Genomic DNA, 25249 nt, shown 5'->3' with positions numbered 1-25249 from the left:
AATTAAAGAGCAGGCGGCCGAAGAAGCCAACATGAAACAACTCAAGAGGAAGTGGGAGGAAAACGGTGACAAGAATCACCAATACAACAACAACAACAACAACAACAACAACAACAACAACAACAACAACAACAACAACAACAACAACAACAACAACAACAACAACAACAACAACAACAACAACAACAACAACAACAACAACAACAACAACAACAACAACAACAACAACAACAACAACAACAACAACAATTACAACCACAACCGCAACAACAATCGCAACAATAACCGCAATCCCAACAATAACTACAACAAACGTCCCAACGACAACAATAACTACCACAACCGTTCCAACAACAATAACAATCCCAACAACAACCTCAATAACAACAACGGCAACAAAAACCAAAAATGTCAAAGGTGTGAAAAGTACCACCAGAATGGGTTCTGCATGACATTTTGCACCAAGTGTAAAAGAACTGGCCATGGTGCGAAAAAGTGTGAGGTCTACGGACCAAAGTTTAACAGAACTAAAGGAACAAATAGTGGCGAAACAAGTAATGCCACCTTTGTTTATTATGGATGTAGAAAACCGGGCCACATTAGAAGTAATTGCCCGAATCAGGGGAATACTAATGGGCAGGGCCGCGGAAGAGTTTTCAATATTAATACGGCAGAAGCGCAGGAAGACCCGGAGCTTGTTACGGGTACATTTCTTATTGATAATAAATCTGCTTATGTTTTATTTGATTCGGGTGCGGATAGAAGCTATATGAGTAGAGATTTTTGTGCTAAGTTAAGTTGCCCATTGATGCCTTTGGATAGTAAATTTTTACTCGAATTAGCAAATGGTAAATTAATTTCAGCAGATAATATATGTCGGGATAGAGAAATTAAACTGGGGGATGAAACGTTTAAAATTGATTTAATACCAGTCGAGTTAGGGAGTTTTGATGTAATAATTGGTATGGACTGGTTGAAAAAGGTGAGAGCAGAGGTCGTTTGTTACAAAAATGCGATTCGCATTATGCGTGAAAAGGGAAAACCTTTAATGGTGTACGGAGAAAAGAACAATGCGAAATTTAATCTTATTAGTAGTTTGAAGGCGCAAAAACTAATAAGAAAAGGTTGTTACGTCATTCTAGCACACATCAAGGAAGTTAAACCTGAAGAAAAGAACATCAGTGATGTTCCTGTCACAAAAGAATTTCCCGATGTATTTCCGAAAGAATTACCGGGATTACCCCCACTTCGATCCGTTGAATTTCAAATAGACCTTGTACCAGGATCTGCACCAATAGCTCGTGCTCCATACAGACTCGCACCCAGCGAAATGAAAGAATTACAAAGTCAGTTACATGAACTTTTAGAGCGTGGTTTCATTCGACCAAGCACATCACCATGGGGAGCTCCTGTTTTGTTTGTCAAGAAGAAGGATGGTACATTTAGGTTGTGTATCGACTACCTAGAGTTGAACAAACTTACCATCAAGAACCGTTACCCACTACCGAGAATCGACGACTTATTTGATCAACTACAAGGCTCGTCGGTTTATTCGAAGATTGATATACGTTCTGGATATCATCAAATGCGGGTGAAGGAGGATGATATTCCAAAGACTGCTTTTAGGACACATTACGGTCATTACGAGTTTATGGTTATGCCATTTGGATTGACTAATGCACCATCTCTGTTCATGGACCTCATGAACCGAGTGTGTGGACCATACCTTGACAAATTTGTCATTGTCTTCATCGATGACATACTTATTTACTCAAAGAATGACCAAGAGCATGAAGAACATTTGAGAAAAGTGCTAGAGTTGTTAAGAAAAGAAAAAATGTACGCTAAGTTTTCAAAGTGTGCATTTTGGTTGGAAGAAGTTCAATTCCTCGGTCATATAGTGAACAAAGAAGGTATTCAAGTGGATCCAGTAAAAATTGAAATCGTTGAAAAGTGGGAAACCCCGAAAACTCCGAAACACATACACCAATTTTTAGGGCTAGCTGGTTATTACAGGAGATTCATCCAAGATTTTTCCAAAATAGCAAAACCCTTGACTGCGTTAACGCATAAAGGGAGGAAATTTGAATGGAAGGATGAACAAGAAAAAGCGTTTCAATTGTTGAAGAAAAAGTTAACTACGGCACCTATATTGTCATTACCTGAAGGGAATGATGATTTTTTGATATATTGTGACGCCTCAAAGCAAGGTCTCGGTTTTGTATTAATGCAACGAACGAAAGTAATTGCTTATGCGTCTAGACAATTGAAGATTCACAAGCAGAATTATACGACGCATGATTTGGAATTAGGCGCGGTTGTTTTTGCATTAAAGACCTGAAGGCACTACTTATATGGGGTCAAAAGTATTATATATACCGACCACAAAAGTCTTCAACACATATTTAATCAGAAACAACTGAACATGAGGCAGTGCAGATGGATTGAATTGTTGAATGATTACGACTTTGAGATTCGTTACCACCCGAGGAAGGAAAATGTGGTAGCCGACGCCTTGAGTAGAAAGGACAGAGAACCTATTCGAGTAAAAGCTATTAATATAATGATTCACACTAACCTTACTACTCAAATAAAGGAGGCGCAACAAGGAGTTTTAAAAGAGGGAAACTTAAGGGATGAAATACACAAAGGATCGGAGAAGCATCTTAATATTCGGGAAGACGGAACTCGGTATAGGGCTGGAAGAATTTGGGTACCAAAGTTTGGAGATATGAGAGAAATGGTACTTAGAGAAGCTCATAAAATCAGATACTCAATACATCCTGAAACGGAAAAGATGTACAAGGATCTTAAGAAACATTTTTGGTGGACGGGTATGAAAGCCGATGTTGCTAAATATATAGGAGAATGTTTGACGTGTTCTAAGGTCAAAACTGAGCATCAGAAACCATCAGGTCTACTTCAACAACCCGAAATCCCGGAATGAAAATGGGAAAACATTACCATGGATTTCATCACTAAATTGCCAAGGACTGCAAGTGGTTTTGATACTATTTGGGTAATAGTTGATCGTCTCACCAAATCAGCACACTTCCTGCCAATAAGAGAAGATGACAAGATAGAGAAGTTAGTACGACTGTATTTGAAGGAAGTCGTCTCCAGACATGGAATACCAATCTCTATTATCTCTGATAGGGATGTCAGATTATTTTCAAGATTCTGGCAGACATTACAGCAAGCATTAGGAACTCGTCTAGACATGAGTACTGCCTATCATCCACAAACTGATGGGTAGAGAGAAAGGAGGATACAAACGCTTGAAGACATACTACGAGCATGTGTTATTGATTTCGGAAACAGTTGGGATCGACATCTACCGTTAGCAGAATTTTTCTACAACAACAGTTACCATTCAAGCATTGAGATGGCGCCGTTTGAAGCACTTTATGGTAGAAAGTGCAGGTCTCCGATTTGTTGGAGTGAAGTGGGGGATAGATAGATTACGGGTCTGGGGATAATACAAGAAACTACCGAGAAGATCATCCAAATTCAACAACGGTTGAAAACCGCCCAAAGTCGACAAAAGAGCTATGCTGACATTAAAAGAAAAGATATAGAATTTGAAATTGGAGAGATGGTCATGCTTAAAGTTGTACCTTGGAAAGGTGTTGTTCGATTTGGTAAACGAGGGAAATTAAATCCAAGGTATATTGGACCATTCAAGATTATTGATCGTGTCGGACCAGTAGCTTACCGACTTGAGTTACCTCAACAACTCGCGGCTATACATAACACTTTCCACGTCTCGAATTTGAAGAAATGTTTTGCTAAAGAAGATCTCACTATTTCGTTAGACGAAATCCAAATCAACGAAAAACTTCAATTCATCGAAGAACCCGTAGAAATAATGGATCGTGAGGTTAAAAGACTTAAGCAAAACAAAATACCAATTGTTAAGGTTCGATGGAATTCTCATAGAGGACCCGAGTTCACCTGGGAACGAGAATAACAGATGAAGAAGAAATACCCACACTTATTTCCAGAAGATACGACAACACCTCCAACTGCTTAAAATTTCGGGACGAAATTTATTTAACGGGTAGGTACTGTAGTGACCCGAACTTTTCCATGTTTATATATATTAAATGAAATTTATATTTATATAATTAAGTGTTTCCAACATGTTAAGCAATCAAACTTGTTAAGACTTGATTAATTGAAATAGGTTTTATATAGACAATTGACCACCCAAGTTGACCGGTGATTCACGAACGTTAAAACTTGTAAAAACTATATGATGTCATATATATGGATATATATATAGTTAACATGGTATTATTATAAGTAAACATATCATTAAGTATATTAACAATGAACTACATATGTAAAAACAAGACTACTAACTTAAGGATTTCGAAACGAGGCATATATGTAACGATTATCGTTGTAACGACATTTAAATGTATATATATGATATTTAGATATATTAATATATCATAATATCATGATAATATAATAATTTAACATCTCATTAGATATAATAAACAATGGGTTAACAACATTAAATGAGAACGTTAACTTAAAGGTTTCAAAACAACACTTACATGTAACGACTAACGATGACTTAACGACTCAGTTAAAATGTATATACAAGTAGTGTATTTAGATGTATTAATATAATTTTGGAAGACTTCAAGACATATATCAAAACACTCATACTTAACAAAAATGGTTACAGTTACATTCCCATTCTTTTTTCATCAAGAATTCTAGTCGTATTCATACCCGTATTATACACAGCTTCTAGACGTACTTACTATGGGTATATAACAATAAGAACTAGCATGGGATTCCACTCTTGATTATGTCATGAATGACTAATCAATTTTAACTTCTACCATGAACTAGTCAACTAACTAGAACTCCTTTTAACCCCACTCACCACTCACTACTTACCACTCATCATTCACTCCATTTCACTTCCAATTCTCTTTCTAATTCTCTCTCAACACACACACACATACACACATACACACACTTATGAACGAATTTTTCCAGTAGCTAATCATCATCTTCATCAAAAATTACTTCAAGAATCAAGCTATAATCATCTTAGGAAGAACACTTCAAGAACACTTCGAAAATCCTTTCAAGTTTACTAGTTTACTTCCAAGCTTTCTAATCCATTCCAAGTAATCATCTAAGATCAAGAAACCTTTGTTATTTATAGTAGGTTATCTTTCTTATTCAAGGTAATATTCATATTCAAACTTTGATTCAATTTCTATAACTATAAACTATCTTAATTCGAGTAAAAATCTTACTTGAACTTGTTTTGTGTCATGATCCTACTTCAAGAACTTTCAAGCCATCCAAGATCCTTTGAAGCTAGATCATTTCTTGTCACTTCCAGTAGGTTTACTTACTAAACTTGAGGTAGTAAAGATGTTCATAATATCATTCGATTCATATATATAAAACTATCTTATTCGAAGGTTTAAACTCGTAATCACTAGAACATAGTTTAGTTAATTCTAAACTTGTTCACAAACAAAAGTTAATCCTTATAACTTGACTTTTAAAATAAACTAAACACATATTATATATTTATATGATATGCTAACTTAATGGTTTAAAACTTTAAAACACGAAAAACACCGTAAAACTGGATATACGCCGTCGTAGTAACACCGCGGGCTGTTTTGGTTTAGTTAATTAAAAACTATGTTAAACTTTGATTTAAAAGTTGTTCTTCTGGGAAAATAATTTTTCTTATGAACATGAAACTATATCCAAAAATCATGGTTAAACTCAAAGTGAAAGTATGTTTTCCAAAATGGTCATCTAGACGTCGTTCTTTCGACTGAAATGACTACCTTTACAAAAAATGACTTGTAACCTGTATTTCTGACTATAAAATTATACTTTTTATGTATAGATTCATAAACTTAAGTTCAATATGAAACCATAGCAATTGGATTCACTCAAAACGGATTTAAAACGAAGAAGTTATGGGTAAAACAAGATTGGATATTTTTTGCTTGTTGTAGCTACGTGAAAATTGGTAAATCTATATTAATCATATCCTAGCTAACTCATATTATATTATACATGTATTCTAATATATTATGTAATCTTGGGATACCATAGACACGTATGCAAATGTTTTAACATATCATATCGACCCATGTATATATGTTATTTGGAACAACCATAGACACTCTATATGCAGTAATGTTGGAGTTAGCTATACAGGGTTGAGGTTGATTCCAAAAATATATATACTTTGAGTTGTGATCTAGCCTGAGACGTGTATACACTGGGTCGTGAATTGATTCAAGATAATATATATCGATTTATTTCTGTACATCTAACTATGGACAACTAGATGTAGGTTACTAACGAGGACAGCTGACTTAATAAACTTAAAATAGTAAAACGTATTAAAAATGTTGTAAATATATTTTGAACATACTTTGATATATATATGTACATATTTGTTATAGGTTCGTGAATCGACCAGTGGCCAAGTCTTACTTCCCGACGAAGTAAAAATCTGTTAAAGTGAGTTATAGTCCCACTTTTAAAAATCTAATATTTTGGGATGAGAATACATGTAATTTTATAAATGTTTTACGAAATAGACACAAGTAAATGAAACTACATTATATGGGTGAATGATCGAAGCCGAATATGCCCCTTTTTAGCTTGGTAGCCTAAGAATTTGGGAACAGACCCCCCAAATTGACGCGAATCCTAAAGATAGATCTATCGGGCCCAACAAGCCCCATTCTGGAATTTGGAATGCTTTAGTACTTCGATTTTATCATGTCCGATGGGTGTCCCGGAATGATGGGGATATTCTATATGCATCTTGTTAATGTCGGTTACCAGGTATTCACCATATGAATGATTTTTATATCTATGTATGGGATGTATATTGAAATATGAAATCTTGTGGTCTATTACTATAATTTAATAATATATAGGTTAAACCTATAACTCACCAACATTTTTGTTGACGTTTTAAGCATGTTTATTCTCAGGTGATTATTAAGAGTGTAGCGACCCGACCAAATCATGTTTGACGGCGCCGACTACTTAGGTCCCGTTACGTGGTCATAAGTCTTTATCATGGCGTTTGACCAAAATATGTCGCATTTATTTCATAAGTAAAAGGATGTTTCAAGTTTACAAATGTAGTTCAAAAGACTAGTTACATTACAATGTTTAACGTACGAATGAAACCTATGCGACACAATTTAAAGTAGTCAAAAGACGCTCCAACTATGCATGTATACTCGACATCCAAGCAAGTATCAAAAAGAGTGCGGAAGTATGTATCAAGTGGCTTTAAAGGACCTGAGAAAACATATAGAAAACTGTCAACGAAAACGTTGGTGAAATCATAGGTGTTTTGGTAAACGTTGCATTTGAACCACAAGATTTAATATAATATGATTATCAAAATCATTTGCATTCCAAAGTTTTTATTTGTTTCGCGGGCACCCAATTATCAAACTTAACTGTTTTGCACCCTTTGCGTAGTGTTAGAACATACACTAGACCCGAAAATATATTTCATCCGCTAACGGTAGCGAACCGTCCGAATGAGGCTCCTCAAGCCCATGTGATCACATAATATAAGTTCACGTTTACACCCTGCAAGTGTAACTAATGATAATTGAATTGAGGATTTTCGTTCAAACCCGTACGTGGAATGTTCGTTTTCGTACTCGCGTTCAATGTATAAAAGTATGATACGTATATGTTTCTCATCCCATAGTTTAAAGCATAAAAGTTGTTTGAAAGATGAGACTATGATCTCACCATGAGTGCAGGTATGAAAAGTACTTCACAAAGTAACGTGTGCAAAGAATAATGCTAGTCTTGACCTAAACAAATAGGTTGTATCAATAACGGTAAACACGATAGGTCAAAGATGTTCAATTAGTCCTATGGCTCGTTACGACTCGATTATGTAGCATGTGAAATCAAATTGTCAAGTTTCATGCAAAATACAAGTATAGAAACAAGTTAGGAAGGTTGCATAATCATTTGGTTAAGTTTGACAAAAAGTCAAACTTTGGTCGGTCAAAGTCAACGAAAAAGTCAACACGTTCGGGTCGGGTCCCGAACTATTTTTCTGAGGTTTTTAATCATATATGAGCATGTTAGAACAAGTTACATGTGAATCGGAGGTGCGTAGCATAGCAAACATTATTCGAAAATCGACAAAGTTGGACAGACCACTTTGGCGCGCCGCGCGGGTATATGGCGCGCCACGCCATTACCTGTGCAGAGAATTCTGGCAGTTTTTAAGTTTTATGCACGAACCTAACTTCAACCAATCACCATTTATGACCCGCAAACAACCAAAGCATGTATCTTATATCATCGGAAAGGTATTTTGACAAGAAAAACAACTAAACACATTTCATCCATCACATTTACTTTTACAACAACCAAAATCACATTCAAAGTTCCTCATTAAATGCACTCAAGTTCATAAATGAAATTCGATGATTCGGCAACCAATTTATATGAATGATATGCCGTTTCGAAGGTGATCAAGCATACAATACAACCTAACACTTACAAATAACATATCATGTCATTTAAAGCATCAAAAGTTCATTTCAAGTTCATCAAACCCTAACCCAAATCCACCAAAACCAATAATCAAGTTTATGAAGTTTTCTAAAACAACCTACACATCAAATTGAAGCTAGTGCTACTAGTAACACATTTAATACTTGCACTTTACCATAACAACAACATTTAAGCAACCAAATTACCAAATCAAACACACCAAAGTTTATATTTAAGCTAGTTACTTCAAATAACGAAATCAAGCATATAAATCATATAATCATGTTAGACTTGAGCCATAGACACTAATTAACAACTTTATAAGTTAAAAACATCAAGAATACAAAATCTAGTGATTTTAGAAAGTTACCCAAACTTGATGAAATCGGTATGGAATCGAAGAGGAAGATGAGAGGATTCCGAATATGCAATTTGTTTAGATGGATGCTTGCTCGATTTGATTTAGATGATGATTCTTGAAATTGGAGAATTTAGAGAAAATATGGAAGTAGAAGAAGAAAAGGGAAATGAAAAAGAAAAGATGGGGGGGTGGGGGTTGTCTAGTCAAAGGCTAGTCACCTCTTTGGCATTTTGGCGAAACTAGTCCCTCAAGTTCGTTTGCGGGTGCGTGAAATACCTAGACGAGATATTTTTAAAACACGTATTAACCGGAGATGTTATAAACATATAACGGGATTTAAATAGTTAAACGAAAAAGTAAACGGAAAAAGGCGGGATGTTACATTACCTACTCCTTAAAAGAAATTTTGTCCCGAAATTTAAGTAGGCGTAGTAGTTGTTGTTTCTTCCTCGGGATCTTGCGTTTCCGGAGCCGGGAATAAATGAGGGTATTTCTTTTGCATTTGATCTTGCCTTTCCCAAGTAAACTCGGGTCCCCTTTTGGCATTCCAATGGACTTTAACAATCGAGATTCGGCTTTGTTTCAATGTCTTGACAGAGGTGTCCACAATTTCAACCGGTTCCTCCACAAAATGAAGTTTGTCATCAATAGTAAGTTCCTCGAGAGGGATGACGATATCGGGTTCAGCAAGACACTTTTTCAAGTTAGATACATGGAAGGTAGGATGAACGGAGTTCAATTGAGGCGGAAGATCTAAACGATAAGCAACGGTTCCAATACGCTCCAAGATTTCGAAAGGAACAATATACCGCGGATTTAGCTTCCCGCATTTCCCAAAACGGATTACACCTTTCCAAGGTGCGACTTTTAACATGACGCGGTCACCGACTTGAAATTCAAGGTCGTTGCGTCTTTTGTCGGTATAGCACTTTTGACGACTCTGGGCTTTCCGAAGCCTATCTCGTATCTGAACGATCTTCTCGGTGGTTTCGTGAATGAGTTCGGGTCCGGTGATTTGTACGTCGCCTACTTCGGTCCAACAAAGAGGAGAACGGCATTTTCGGCCATATAATGCTTCGAATGGGGTAGCTTTTATACTCGCGTGATAACTATTGTTGTAAGAGAACTCGGTGAGAGGTAAGTGCTTGTCCCAAGCTTTTCCAAAATCAACCACGCAAGCTCGTAACATGTCCTCTAAGGTTTGAATTGTACGTTCGCTTTGTCCATCGGTTTGAGGATGATATGCGGTGCTCATGTCTAAACACGTTCCCAACGCTTCTTGCAAGGTACGCCAAAATATAGAAACAAAACGGCCATCTCGGTCGGAGATAATCGATAAAGGTACACCGTGTCGGGCTACGATCTCCTTGATATAAAGTCGTGCAAGTTTCTCCATTTTGTCGGTCTCCTTCATGGCGAGAAAGTGTCCGGATTTGGTGAGACGGTCAACAATAACCCAAATGGTATCATAACCGCCCGTTGTTTTTGGTAGTTTGGTGATAAAATCCATTGTTATTCTTTCCCACTCCCATTGCGGGATTTCGGGTTGTTGAAGTAATCCGGACGGTCTTTGGTGTTCGGCTTTGACTTTGGAACATGTCAAACACTTGGAAACATAAGTAGCTACGTCCCTTTTGATGTTCGGCCACCAATATTGTTCTTTAAGGTCGTGGTACATCTTATTGGCACCGGAGTGAATTGAGTATCGTGACTTATGGGCTTCATCTAAAATAAGGCTTCGTAGGTCCCCATAACTAGGCACCCAAATCCTTCCGGTGAAATATCGGAGTCCGGTCTATCTAATTTCGAATCGAGAGATGAGAATGTTCAAGAGCTCGAGTGAAACGTTTTCATCCTTGAGAGCCTCATCTTGGGCTACCCGAATTTGGCTATTAAGGTTGGTGTGGATGGTGATGTTTAAGGCTCGGACACGAAGAGGCACCGCTCTTTCTTTTCGACTTAAGGCATCGGCTACTACATTTTCCTTCTCGGGATGGTAACGAAGCTCGCAATCGTAATCGTTTAAGGTTTCAATCCACCTTCGTTGTCTCATGTTTAGTTGCTTTTGGTCGAAGAAGTGTTGGAGACTTTTGTGATCGGTAAAGATAGTACTCTTGGTTCCATAAAGATAGTGTCTCCACATTTTAAGTGCAAAACCAACGGCTCCGAGTTCGAGATCATGTGTCGTGTAGTTTCGTTCATGAATTTTGAGTTGTCGAGAAGCATAAGAAATGACTTTCGTTCGTTGCATCAACACACACCCAAAACCATGTTTCGAGGCTTCGCAATACACAACAAAATCGTCATCGCCTTCGGGAAGTGACAAGATAGGAGCGGTGGTTAGCTTTGTTTTCAAGATTTGAAATGCGGATTCTTGTTCGGTCGCCCAATTGAATTTCTTTCCCTTGTGAGTTAAAGCGGTTAGAGGACGAGCAACCAAAGAGAAATCCTTGATGAATCTACGGTAGTATCCGGCGAGACCCAAGAATTGACGAATGTGAGTAGGAGTAGTGGGAGTCTCCCATTTACTAATGGCTTCGATTTTCGTTGGATCGACTTTAATACCTTGGTCACTTACAACATGACCAAGAAATTGAACTTCCTTCAACCAAAATTCACACTTTGAGAATTTGGCATAGAGTCGTTCTTGTCTTAAAAGTTCAAGCACGAGCAGGAGGTGTTCCTCGTGTTCTTCTTCGCTTTTAGAATAAATCAAAATATCATCGATGAACACAATAACGAATTTGTCAAGATACGGTTTGCACACGCGGTTCATAAGATCCATGAACACCGCCGGTGCGTTAGTGAGACCAAATGGCATTACAAGAAATTCATAACTACCATAACGAGTTCGGAAAGCGGTTTTGGAGACATCTTCCCCCTTAACCCTTAATTGATGATAACCCGAGCGGAGATCGATTTTTGAATATACACAAGACCCTTGTAGTTGATCAAAGAGGTCATCGATGCGAGGAAGAGGATATCGGTTTTTAACCGTCAATTTGTTTAGTTCACGATAATCAATGCACATTCGTAGGGATCTGTCTTTCTTTTTAACAAACAAAATCGGAGCGCCCCAAGGTGAATGGCTAGGTTGGATAAAACCACGATCAAGTAGTTCTTGGATTTGACTTTGCAATTCTTGCATCTCGGATGGAGCGAGTCTATAAGGTGCACGTGCTACGGGTGCGGCCCCCAGAATAAGATCGATTTGGAATTCAACCGGTCGATGAGGTGGAAGACCCGGCAATTCGTCGGGAAATACATCGGAATAGTCACTAACAATTGGCACATCATCGATGTGCTTCTCATCGGACTCGACTTTCTTAACGTGAGCAAGGATCGCAAAACAACCCTTACGGAGTAGTTTTCTAACTTTAATGCATGAAACGAGGTTGAGTCCGGTGCAACTCTTATCGCCATAGACGATCAAAGGTTCACCATTCTCGATAGGAATTCGGATTGCGTTAAGATCACAAAGGATGTGAGATTTCGTTTTGGCTAGCCAATTCATACCGATTATTACATCGAAACTTCCTAGTTCCATGGGTATCAAGTCAATTTCAAACTCATTACCCAAAATGTTTAACGTACACCCCCGGTAATATTTGTCGGCACTCAATAGTTTTCCGTTGGCCACTTCAATGGTATAAGTGGTATCTAGTGGAAGTGGTGGAGTATTAAAAGAATGAGTCAAAGTCTTGGATACAAAACTCTTATCGGCACCCGAATCGAATAAACAAGTAACATAAGTGTTGTTGAGGAGAAACGTACCCGTGACTAATTCATTGTCATCTCGAGCTTCCTCGGTGTTGATGTTGAAAGCTCGTCCGCGCGTGTTGGTGTTGGCTTTCTTCTTCGGACACGCATTTCTAAAATGACCCGTTTGGCCACATTCATAACAAGTACCCGATTTTGGTGCATTAGGCACCTTTTGAGCGACGGGAGCGGCACTTCTACAATCGTTGGCCACATGACCACCCCTTTGGCACCGGTGGCAAAATAGATTGCTACATTCACCATAGTGGTGTTTGTGGCATTTGTTGCAAAAGGGTTTATTTCCACCATAACTTTTCTTGGTGTCGGAGGTGAAAGGCTTTTTGGTGAAGTTGTTGTTGTAGTTGTTGCTTGATTGGGGGGCTTCCCATTTTCTTTTGTTGCCGCCCGATTTATCCTCGGCCTTAGGTACCGGAACTACGATTTCGTCAACCGTTTCGATCAATTGGCGGGCCATGTTCAAAGCTTGTTGTAGGTTAGCGGGTTTGGATGACATCACTCCTTATTTGATGCTCTTTGGAAGACCATCCATATAGAGTTCAACCCTTTGAGATTCGGGGTTCACGAGGTTGGGACACATCAAGGATAGCTCGGCGTATCGTTTATTGTAGGCCTTGAGATCGTTTCTGACCGCCTTTAAAGTTCTTAGCTCTTGTTCGAGCTTTCGGGTTTCTTCACGAGGGAAAAATTCGACGATCATTCTCTCTCTCAAATCGGCCCAAAAGAGGGCGTGAGCTTCATCGGTACCCACCGATTGTACATACGTGTTCCACCACGTGAGGGCGATACCGGCAAAGGTGTGGGTGGAATATTTGACTTTATCTTGGTCTCGACAACCGCTTATGCTAAAAACGGCTTCCGTTTGTTCGAACCATCGAGTGAGTACAACCGGTCCCCCGGTTCCATCAAAAGTGTGAGGTTTGCACCCCATGAAGGCTTTGTAGGAGCACCCTTCGCTTGAGTTACCGGCCCCTTGATTGTTGTTGTGGTTGTTGTTATTGTTGGAGGAGTGATCGGCCATGGCCTCTTCCACAGCGGTGGCTATCATTCGTTGTAGTGCTTGTTCGGGAGTCTCATGGCGTGGAACACGACGAGGAGGCATTGTTCCTTCAAAACACAAGAATACCGTTGATTAGTATTCTTAATAATACTAACCATGATATGGAATAAGGATAGAGAGAAATTTTTCCTTGACTCGCCTTAAATTCTTTATGTCATAATGTCGGAATGTTCATATGAGTCACCGTAATATAATCCCGGAAATTATATTACCCTAATTCATATGTGCATTCGACACTAATTCATATAGTCAAGGTGGCGCGTCAATTGAATCAAGTAACGTGAGATTAAGATTGAATAAGAATTAGATATGATAGACGAGTTCGAGTATAATGCACAAGTAGTCAAGTAATTCCTACTTCAAGTCTATATGCCGGTTGTAGTCTAGACTCACCAATGTACCCTGTGACTCGGGGTCGACACCAATGAACTCTAAATCCCTACAACCAACGCTCTGATACCATCTGTAGCGACCCGACCAAATCATGTTTGACGGCGCCGACTACTTAGGTCCCGTTACGTGGTCATAAGTCTTTATCATGACGTTTGACCAAAATATGTCGCATTTATTTCATAAGTAAAAGGATGTTTCAAGTTTACAAATGTAGTTCAAAAGACTAGTTACATTACAATGTTTAACGTACGAATGAAACCTATGCGACACAATTTAAAGTAGTCAAAAGACGCTCCAACTATGCATGTATACTCGACATCCAAGCAAGTATCAAAAAGAGTGCGGAAGCATGTATCAAGTAGCTTTCAAGGACCTGAGAAAACATATAGAAAACTGTCAACGAAAACGTTGGTGAAATCATAGGTGTTTTGGTAAACGTTGCATTTGAACCACAAGATTTAATATAATATGATTATCAAAATCATTTTCATTCCAAAGTTGTTATTTGTTTCGCGGGCACCCAATTATCAAACTTAACTGTTTTGCACCCTTTGCGTAGTGTTAGAACATACACTAGACCCGAAAATATATTTCATCCGCTAACGGTAGCGAACCGTCCGAATGAGGCTCCTCAAGCCCATGTGATCACATAATATAAGTTCACGTTTACACCCTACAAGTGTAACTAATGATAATTGAATTGAGGATTTTCGTTCAAACCCGTACGTGGAATGTTCGTTTTCGTACTAGTGTTCAATGTATAAAAGTATGATACGTATATGTTTCTCATCCCATAATTTAAAGCATAAAAGTTGTTTGAAAGATGGGACTATGATCTCACCTTGAGTGCACGTATGAAAAGTACTTCACAAAGTAACGTGTGCGAAGAATAATGCTAGTCTTGACCTAAACAAATAGGTCGTATCAATAACGGTAAACACGATAGGTCAAAGATGTTCAATTAGTCCTATGGCTCGTTACGACTCGATTATGTAGCATGTGAAATCAAATTGTCAAGTTTCATGCAAAATACAAGTATAGAAACAAGTTAGGAAGGTTGCATAATCATTTGGTTAAGTTTGACAAAAAGTCAAACTTTGGTCGGTCAAAGTCAACGAAAAAGTCAACACGTTCGGGTCGGGTCCCGAACTATTTTTCTGAGGTTTTTAATCATATATGAGCATGTTAGAACAAGTTACATGTGAATCGGAGGTGCGTAGCATAGCAAACATTATTCGAAAATCGACAAAGTTGGACAGACCACTTTGGCGCGCCGCGCGGGTATATGGCGCGCCGCGCCATTACCTGTGCAGAGAATTCTGGCAGTTTTTAAGTTTTATGCACGAACCTAACTTCAACCAATCACCATTTATGACCCGCAAACAACCAAAGCATGTATCTTATATCATCGGAAAGGTATTTTGACAAGGAAAACAACTAAACACATTTCATCCATCACATTTACTTTTACAACAACCAAAATCACATTCAAAGTTCCTCATTAAATGCACTCAAGTTCATAAATGAAATTCGATGATTCGGCAACCAATTTATATGAATGATATGCCGTTTCGAAGGTGATCAAGCATACAATACAACCTAACACTTACAAATAACATTTCATGTCATTCAAAGCATCAAAAGTTCATTTCAAGTTCATCAAACCCTAACCCAAATCCACCAAAACCAATAATCAAGTTTATGAAGTTTTCTAAAACAACCTACACATCAAATTGAAGCTAGTGCTACTAGTAACACATTTAATACTTGCACTTTACCATAACAACAACATTTAAGCAACCAAATTACCAAATCAAACACACCAAAGTTCATATTTAAGCTAGTTACTTCAAATAACGAAATCGAGCATATAAATCATATAATCATGTTAGACTTGAGCCATAGACACTAATTAACAACTTTATAAGTTAAAAACATCAAGAACACAAAATCTAGTGATTTTAGAAAGGAACCCAAACTTGATGAAATCGGTATGGAATCGAAGAGGAAGATGAGAGGATTTCGAATATGCAATTTGTTTAGATGGATGCTTGCTCGATTTGATTTAGATGATGATTCTTGAAATTGGAGAATTTAGAGAAAATATGGAAGTAGAAGAAGAAAAGGGAAATGAAAAAGAAAAGATGGGGGGGGGGGGGGTGGGGGTTGACTAGTCAAAGGCTAGTCACCTCTTTGGCATTTTGGCGAAACTAGTCCCTCAAGTTCGTTTGCGGGTGCGTGAAATACCTAGACGAGATATTTTTAAAACACGTATTAACCGGAGATGTTATAAACATATAACGGGATTTAAATAGTTAAACGAAAAAGTAAACGGAAAAAGGCGGGATGTTACAAAGAGCTTCCGCTGTTGCATACTAAAATAAGGACAAGATTTGGAGTTCATGCTTGTATGATATTATGTAAAAACTGCATTCAAGAAACTTATTTTTGATGTAATATATTCTTATTGTAAACCATTATATAATGGTCGTGTGTAAACGATATATTTTAGATTATCATTATTTGATAATCTACGTAATGCTTTTTAAACCTTTATCGATAAAATAAAGGTTATGGTTGTTTTAAAAATAAATGCAGTCTTTGAAAAACGTCTCATATAGAGGTCAAAACCCCGCGACGAAATCAATTAATATGGAACGTTTATAATCAATATGAACGGGACATTTCACACATGTATGGCATGTGCATAGCCATATGACCGTTAGGACTCCACACGTTTGAATTTGGATACCACAGGGACTCCTCACGTCGAATTTAAAGTTGGGGACTCCACATGTTTTTTAGAGTACACCACAGGGACCCTCACGTAATTTTATCTTAATATTATGTTATTATTTGTTACATATATTTTGCTTTTTAAAAAAAAAAAAAAAAAAATAATATTAGTTTACATTTTCGTTGTTCATTTCATAATTTATTTAATAAAAAATTTAACGTCTACGTGAGATCATTTTTAGACCATACGATTATAAAATGTTTTTTAACCATCATTTTTAGCTTATGTTGTACTTTCACTATGTATTATTAATTGAAAATTAATATGAATTTAATTCACAACAATTAATTTGAAAAATGAAGAAAAACACGTATTGTCTCGCCACAAATCGTGTGTTTTTAAAGTAAGTTAATACTAAGTACTAAGACATAAAACTATCATATTACAAAATACTAATTAACCATAAAATATTAATTAAAACAAACTTTACCGAAAATCAATTAACCAAACAAGTTCTAGATACATAATATAGGTTACAGAACCCAATTTTACAAACACAATACATGTATTTAATCAGGGATGTTCCCCAATAGCTAATTAGGCAACTAGTTACACGATTTATCATCAATAAAACAATATACTGCTTCAGCATAAGTGATCAATACCTCAACATTAACCAACAAAGGTTGTCTTCAGCCTTCATGTAATTCCAACATCTAAAATACAGTCAACTTGGACAATTAAGCCTTCTTCAGCCATCAACAAACACAGGATTCGTGCTTTAATCATTTAACAACAACAGAATGCTACTTTTGCAAGCGAAATTTCAAACTAATATATTTAAGGGATGGCAATTTTCAAGTCATTTATCTATAAATGGTTTATTTCGAATTCTGTTCTATTTCTAACGGGTTCAGCTGCAAGATTACCTTAAAAAGGAGTGGGTCAACTAGTTCAAACTGGTAAAAAAAAAAATCATGCGCATAACATCAGTCTCATATTTTCTTAATATTTAACAAGTTGGTTAGTATGGTAACAATATGTTTTTTGAAATCATATCGAGCACATTAGCCTAGATAAAAGAAGGAAATGAAGAGTTGTAAGTCATCCAAACTTATCGCGCCATATTTTAACATACCTGAAAAATACTAGTTTTGACCCATTACCCAACCCACCAGACCTGTCCTTTAACTTTAGTTATTAAACCTTTTTAAGAATCTAGCAAAGATAACACAGTGTACTTGATAAATTTTTACCAGAACCAAATAAAATCATCATGGGTGAAAAGCTAATTACCAAGTAGACAACGGACAAGGAGGAGCAGCAATATCTGTGATCCCTTCTAACATGAGCAACACAGACTTGATAGAAGGACGATGAGCAGGTTCATCTTGAATGCACCAAAGTCCGACTTTAACAAACCTCTCCAATGCCTGTTTCTCCACTTGTTCATTATTAACAAGAAGCAGATCCAATTGCCCTCTTTCATAGCACTTGTAAACCCAACTTGAAAGAACAATCTCTTCTGTATTCGCAACTTGTACTTCCAAATTCTTTCTGCAACATATTATTTCAAGCAACACGATCCCATAGCTGAAAATATCAACCTTTAATGATATCGGGGTGTTTTTCTGCCACTCGGGTGCCAAGTACCTGTAACACCAACATATGATGTATCCATGTTATGAAACCAATAGATAATGTTGGAGATAAGCAGTTAAGAAAAGATGCAAACCATAGTCCTATAACCTCTCTCTGTCACCAATTGGTTTAAGAGTTCTATGAAACTCATGGGCTTATATGTAGGACATGTTGTTGGGCCTGAGCGATCCTACACATAATACTTCAATTAGGGCTAATTAAGTATCTAAAAATGTATCTAACTTTACGTGAAGGTCTAATTTATGTATCAAACTTTAATAATTTCTATTGTATGTATCAAACTTCTAATGTTTGCTAACGGTTACTATGATGATGTTTGAACCCAATAATTGGCCAATTCTCAATGTAATTACCACGTCAAGCGATAAGAAGTCAGAAACATACATTAGCGATAATTGAAAGTTTAACACACAGAATAGAAACTTAAAATTAACCACATACAATAAGACATTTTCAAGAAGTTAACAATTTAAATTAAGTGTACACGTACCCTCGAGTACCTCGAACCATTGTGAATGTCTTGGTTTGATCTGGCATTAGTAGTTTGGCCAATCCAAAATCGGAGATTTTAGCAGTCCAAAAATCATCCATTAGAATATTATGAGGCTTTATGTCGCAATGAATGATGGGCGTTTCACACTCTTCATGCAGGTAAAGAATTCCTCTTGCAACATCTAATGCGATTTGCACTCTCTCACACCACTCTGGAAGCCTTTCTGATTTAAACAGGCGTTCAGCGAGGGTCCCATTGCTCATGTATTCGTAAACGAGTAGTCTCTCAGTTTTACCTTCTGCACAATAACCGAGCAGTCTGACTAGACTTTTATGATGTGTTTTCCCAATTACTTGCATTTCAGCTCGAAATTCTCGCTCACCTTCATCCACCACCTTCTCGAGTCTCTTCACTGCTATTGTCTTCTTCCCCTTGTAAATATACCCTTTATAGACCGTCCCGAATGAGCCTCTTCCTAACTCTTGTTTGAACCCGTTAGTTGCCCTTTTTAACTCGTTATAAGTATATGACCTTAAGATGAGGTCCTCGGCTAATCCCAACGATCTACTTTCCAACAACCTCTTGTATTTGAGAAGACGAAATTTGATTATGAAAAAACCCGAAACACTTAAAGAGATGCATGAATAGATTGTAAACCCAACGGATATAACAATAATCAGAACCCACGTCTTTTTACTTGTCGTCACCACCTTGATAACCAACTGTGGCACCTCTGACAGACTAGCATTATTAATAGTTTCGTTGACTTGACCAAAAAAGGTTACAGTCCCCGTCTTAAAGAAACTCGCATTTACATCATCATTATCAGCTAATGTTTTTACATAGCGCAGTGGGTAACTGTATTTTGAACAGTAACCGCCCTTAAGAAGAGCTGCATCACAAGTGCAATCCTCCAAACACGAATTGCTGCATTCGTCTATGTTGTTAGAGATGAACTTAATATAATAATTATCGTCTACCCAAGATAAATTCTCAATGGTAACAATGTTGTAGTATTTCATATAATCCATCCCGCTTAAACACGTATACGTGAAATTCCTCTGACATCCTAAATTAAGATCTACAAAATCCAAACCGGGTAAGCAAACACAATCAGGCTGCTGCGTACTACTACTACTACTATTATTCATTCTGCAATATCTACTATTTCCACAATAATTCTTCACATCACAAGGAGCTTCTGGCCTTTCATATACCACGGAAGCAGGGGAAGAGGAGTTTACATGCTTGTATAGCCGAAAGATTCCATCAGCATCAAGTGTGGCACGATATACAACAGGAAAAGTGGAATCATCATCACCATCATAAGTATATAGAGGCATGATAATTCTTGAGTTACTTCCATCGATAAGATACAAACCGGCATCATTTAGGTACAGGTAGTACTCTGATACTATTCCCACCCCACTAACATATGTAGCGGTATTCCAGTAAGCATCTACGGGGCTATCTGATGTGTTCATTGGATACATTACAAGATTACCATCTGTCTGCATCTTAATATGAAAACGTCCAGTAGAGTAATTGGTTTTAGAGACACTAGAAACCAGTTCACTACCACCAAATAGGCGCTGCCCTTGTAACATGGTATCTGTAGGAGAGTCAAAACTCTGCCACACTACATGCACATCTTTACTGCTGCTGTACAGTACAAAATTTCCACTGTTATTCATTACGCCATAAGAAATATTTTGTGCAATGGTTATTGACTTGTCAACGTCGCTCTTCTCAGATAATACAACCAATTCCCCTTTATGAGTAAGTTCCAACCTGGTATTTGGAGACAAGGGGGAAGAATCACGATCCAAAGTCCAAACAACAATAATGTTGTTGTTGTTGTTCTCATTTTGTTGGTCCTCTGTAAAACTAGCTAACCAGATTGCAACCACATAGCCATCACCGTGTGGGTAAAACCCAAACGAATATAGATTAGACTCGGAGGACCATGCACTTGGAGGTTGTGCACCAGCAACAAGTGAAGACCCGGGTCTAATCAACTGATCCGGTCCCCCCACAACCATAGTCGGGACACACAGGAGAAATACGAACACAAACAGTATCGAGTTCACCATCATTTAGATATGGAAAAATAAAGATATTATTGGTGATTGTTTTTCGTTGAAAGGCTAAAGATGCCTATGAAGATGAGATACTAAAGCAAAGACTTTTGTGCATTGACTGTCACTTCATGGAATAAAAACCAAAGATTAATAATGAACAGCAGTACTGTCAACTAACACCATTATCTGAGTCTGTATTGGCCACATAATTCTTTTCCATAAATAGACAAAATTATAAATATAAATACAAGACTTTTGGCAGGGGTGTAGACCCGAACAAAGGGTGTCAACCGTGACCCCAGACACCAATGAGGATACGTTGGCCCTTTAAAGGAGGGGTATTATAATAAATCCCACATCAACGATGTAAACATGTGGTTGGTGGTTTATTAGCCAGGTTGAGTTCTACGCTTATGGCTAGTTCAGGCTATCCTCCGATACGTCCTAGGGGTAGTTTCAGATCTTCTCCAACTAGTCCCATACAGATCATTGACACATACCAAATTAACATCCACTGAATCGAAATGATAAACTTAAAAGATTAATCTAGAAAGTGTATTTAAGATATGAATGTTGTATTTAAAGGACTTGATAATTTTCTGTAATGTAAACGTAGAATACTAATCATAACATGGCTTAAGTAAACACAAATAGGAACAAAAACATATGATGACGTGTCATCCTACTTGGCGTAGAGTTGTCATTCCACGTAGGAATAAAAGAGAAACTATATAACTTACATTGGAAGAAAAGAGAAACTATAAAGCCTACATTAGAACAAAAGAGAAAGTATATAACACATTTATAGCTTTCACCCTTAATTATATTCATTCCATGTCATCTTTAAAAGAAAACAAAAAATGCCATGTAAGGTACAACTGTTAGCAGCTAACGTTTTGTTGACATGAGTACACTTTATAAAAGTAGTGAGAGTATTTGGGGTATATAGCCTACAATGGGATAAAAAAGTATATGGCCTATTTGTAGTAGCTTTAACCCAATTTATAATTGAAGAACCACAAGAGGAGTTGGTGAGGGGGGTATTGGTATACCAAATGTTCCTTCTAACATCAGGATAACATCTTTGATTGCAGGTCTTGCATTAGGATCGTCTTGAACGCAAAGAAGACCAACTTTCACCATTTTTTCCATCATGTGGATATCAACTTCTTCATCTCCAATCAGCCTATGTAACTCGTTGTCTACAAGACAATTGTAAACCCACGTAAAAAGCGGTTTCTTTTCGTCAGACCAAATATCTATTGCCATATCACTTTCACTTGTGAAACATATAATCTCCAACAGTACAACCCCAAAGCTGTAAATATCCACCTTTGTAGTTATTAAGGTATTTTTAAACCACTCAGGTGCCAGGTACCCTCTTGTTCCCCTAACACTAGTTAGGGTCCCACTCTGATTTTGCCTCAACAGCTTTGATAGACCAAAATCAGAAATCTTAGCGGTCCAAGACTCGTCAAAAAGTATATTATGTGGCTTTATATTGCAGTGGATTATACGAACCTCACACTCTTCTTGAAGATACAATATTCCTCTCGCCACATCCAGCGCCACTCTGGCACGATCGTTCCACCCAATTTGAATTTCTGTTTCAAAGTTGAATAGATCCGCAAGTGAACCGTTGCTCATAAACTCGTAAACAAGTAGCTTTGTAGCTCCATGTATACAGAAACCAAGTAATCGCACTAAGTTTCGGTGATGAGTTTGTGCGATAGCAGTGATTTCTGATTGAAACGCTCCTCCTTCGAACACCCTTTCCAGTCTCTTGACAGCAACAGCCTTTTTTCCCTCAGAAATAAACCCTTTGTAGACTTCCCCCATCGAGTTTCTTCCTATCAGTTCCTTAAAACCATCGGTCGCTTTCTGAAGCTCGTCGAACGAGAACGAACGCAGGGTAAAATGATCACTAATAAACCCAAAATCAACATTTTCTGATAAACTTTGGTACCTACCAGCATTCGCTTTGTAGTAGAAGAAACTAGAGAACGCAATCACAGTGCACATAAAAGCAAGGAAACCAAATGCTATGGCTAGAATAGAGACGAGTTTTTTCCTGTCACGAACTTCATTTAATGTTTTGTTCGTTGATGTTGTTAGCTCAACTTTGATTTTAATGAACACTGTTGATAAGACGGTTTCATCAAAATACGCATAATTGATTGAATCCTTAAGCTTTTTGCAGCTATTATCCACATAGAGACTTGCCCAGCAGTGACAATCATCCATGCAAGATTGACTACAACCAGTCTTGCTAAGATTCATCACAGAGTAAGGATATAATGCTTGAAGCTTTATATTCTCTACTGCAGTAATATTAAAATAATAATAATTTAGTCCTGTTCGACTGCAGGCTTCTTCATCGGTGAAATTCTTGTAACAACCAAAGAACTTCCCATATCCCGTATTGTTGTAAAATATAAAACCAGGAAAGCAATGACACTCGGTATTGTTAGAAGTTGTAGAACAGTAGCTGTTAGCCCCACAAAAGCCTTTGGCCTTACATTCGTCCTTTAATGCTGCCCATTCAGTTCTCATTTCAGTTGATTTGATGTCGGGAGTTGTGAAAATGTGGGAATACAATTCAAAGTTACCGTATTCATTAAGAGTGGCACGGTAGACTACCGTTTCGTTGTTTCTCAATTGTGAGGTTGATGGTGGGTTTAATACCTTTCGAGTCTCATCAAACCCAGACAAGTAAAGAGAGCCACTACGGTTAAGATACAATGACCGATAATTGGTTGAATACGTTCCAGTTGACCAGTATGAGTCATCACTCGACCTGGAACTGTTTTCAGGGTAAGCCACAAGGTTTCCATCATCCTGCATGGACAGTATAAAACGTCCGCTCGAGTGATTTGAAGCCGATACACTAGAGACCAACCAATTACCTGAATCAAGTTTTTGCCCTCCTAATATCGTATCACATGGGTAATCAAAGCTTTCCCAAACAACACCAGAGTGATTATATAGTACAAAATTACCAGAATCTAACATAGAAGCTGAGGTTACCAGATAATAATAATAGGGTTCTATGACATATATTGCCTCACCATTAGCGTAGTGAAGCAACAGACCATCTCCGTCGAGTTTGATACTAGTGTTTGAGGATAGAGGCGGGTCATCACGATTTGCGGTCCAAACAACTGTGATATTCGGTTTGGTTGTCAGCCATATCCCAACTGCAAAACCATCATCTTGCTGGTAGAAACCAAATGCAAAAAGTCCTAAAGGTGAGAGCCATGAAGGGTTTGTGTGCGGGTTCAATGAAGAATTTAAGCTGATATTAGAAAAAACGGACTCGCTAACCAGAGATCCTCTGGAAACTAAAAGGAAGAATAGCCTTAAGAAGATAAGTAACACCAAGGCCATTTAGAGATCGAGGTTAGATTGAGATGTTGTTTGTGCAGGAGTGAGTAGGGTGACAGTCTTGAACTTCGTAATGGTTAAATCGACCCGATAATGATATAAATAGCAGTTCAGGTAAAACAAGCATCCTAATTTCATCCACATATTCCATAACATAGATTGCAAGGACCACAGTGCAAAATTTCAATTCAATGTCCAATAAAAAAAAAATGACAGTTTTTGGTACATTGACTTGTTGACCCCATTGTTCAGCTTCTTTGGCCCTCCTCCACCCAAGTCCTACGACCACCACCATGAAATCTAATCTCAAAGCGTGTGGAAAAAACTCTTAACTTTCTTAAAAACACTCATGGTCAAGATAGTGGTCCCTAAATAACAAAAAGCCTTTTGTCTTACTAAAACCAAGTTGTGCTACTTCCGGGCACCAACCAACGTTATATTCAATGCGCGCAGCTGACCATAAAGACTAGTAAATTGCAAGGAAAATTTACTTAATTCAGGCATAAAGTGTTACACTAGTCTATTTTTCAATCATATGTCTAGCACTACATGCATGCAACTGCGGGAGATAATCACGTGGATAGTTAAATCCCTCTGGGTGGGCGATCCCAAACTACTAACTGTTGTCCAAAAAAAAAACAATGTAACATAAACTTGAAACATGATCGGACCAATCTGACTACAATAGTAAGCTTCATATTTACAACATCTATATACATCTATGCAAAATAATAACATACCTGAATTC

General features: G+C 37.6%; 2 protein-coding genes across 3 annotated transcripts; both read right to left on the bottom strand.

Moving 5' to 3' along the window:
• Nucleotides 1–17357: 17357 nt before the first annotated feature.
• LOC139894420 (G-type lectin S-receptor-like serine/threonine-protein kinase LECRK4) lies at nt 17358–21283 on the bottom strand. Of its 2 annotated transcripts, none has more exons than XM_071877703.1 (3): nt 19034–21283; nt 18178–18534; nt 17358–17630 (listed from the first exon to the last, which is right to left on the bottom strand). In XM_071877703.1, coding segments are annotated over exons 1-3 (2457 nt in total). In that variant the 5' UTR covers nt 21133–21283; the 3' UTR covers nt 17358–17629. The 2 variants fall into 2 exon arrangements, with proteins under 2 accessions (XP_071733804.1, XP_071733803.1); XM_071877702.1 differs by having other exon boundaries at nt 17358–17597.
• Nucleotides 21284–21797: 514 nt separating this feature from the next.
• On the bottom strand, nt 21798–25010 carry LOC139894421 (G-type lectin S-receptor-like serine/threonine-protein kinase LECRK2). The gene has a single exon (XM_071877704.1). The coding sequence runs from the start codon at nt 24502–24504 to the stop codon at nt 22120–22122; it is 2385 nt and encodes a 794-aa protein (XP_071733805.1). The 5' UTR covers nt 24505–25010; the 3' UTR covers nt 21798–22119.
• Nucleotides 25011–25249: the final 239 nt, after the last annotated feature.

This window comes from Rutidosis leptorrhynchoides, chromosome 2 (assembly GCF_046630445.1).
Source record: "Rutidosis leptorrhynchoides isolate AG116_Rl617_1_P2 chromosome 2, CSIRO_AGI_Rlap_v1, whole genome shotgun sequence".
In the NCBI taxonomy this organism is placed as follows: Eukaryota; Viridiplantae; Streptophyta; class Magnoliopsida; order Asterales; family Asteraceae; genus Rutidosis; species Rutidosis leptorrhynchoides.
Note: the sequence above shows the minus strand (reverse complement) of the source record. Positions and strands in the feature narration are given on the sequence as shown.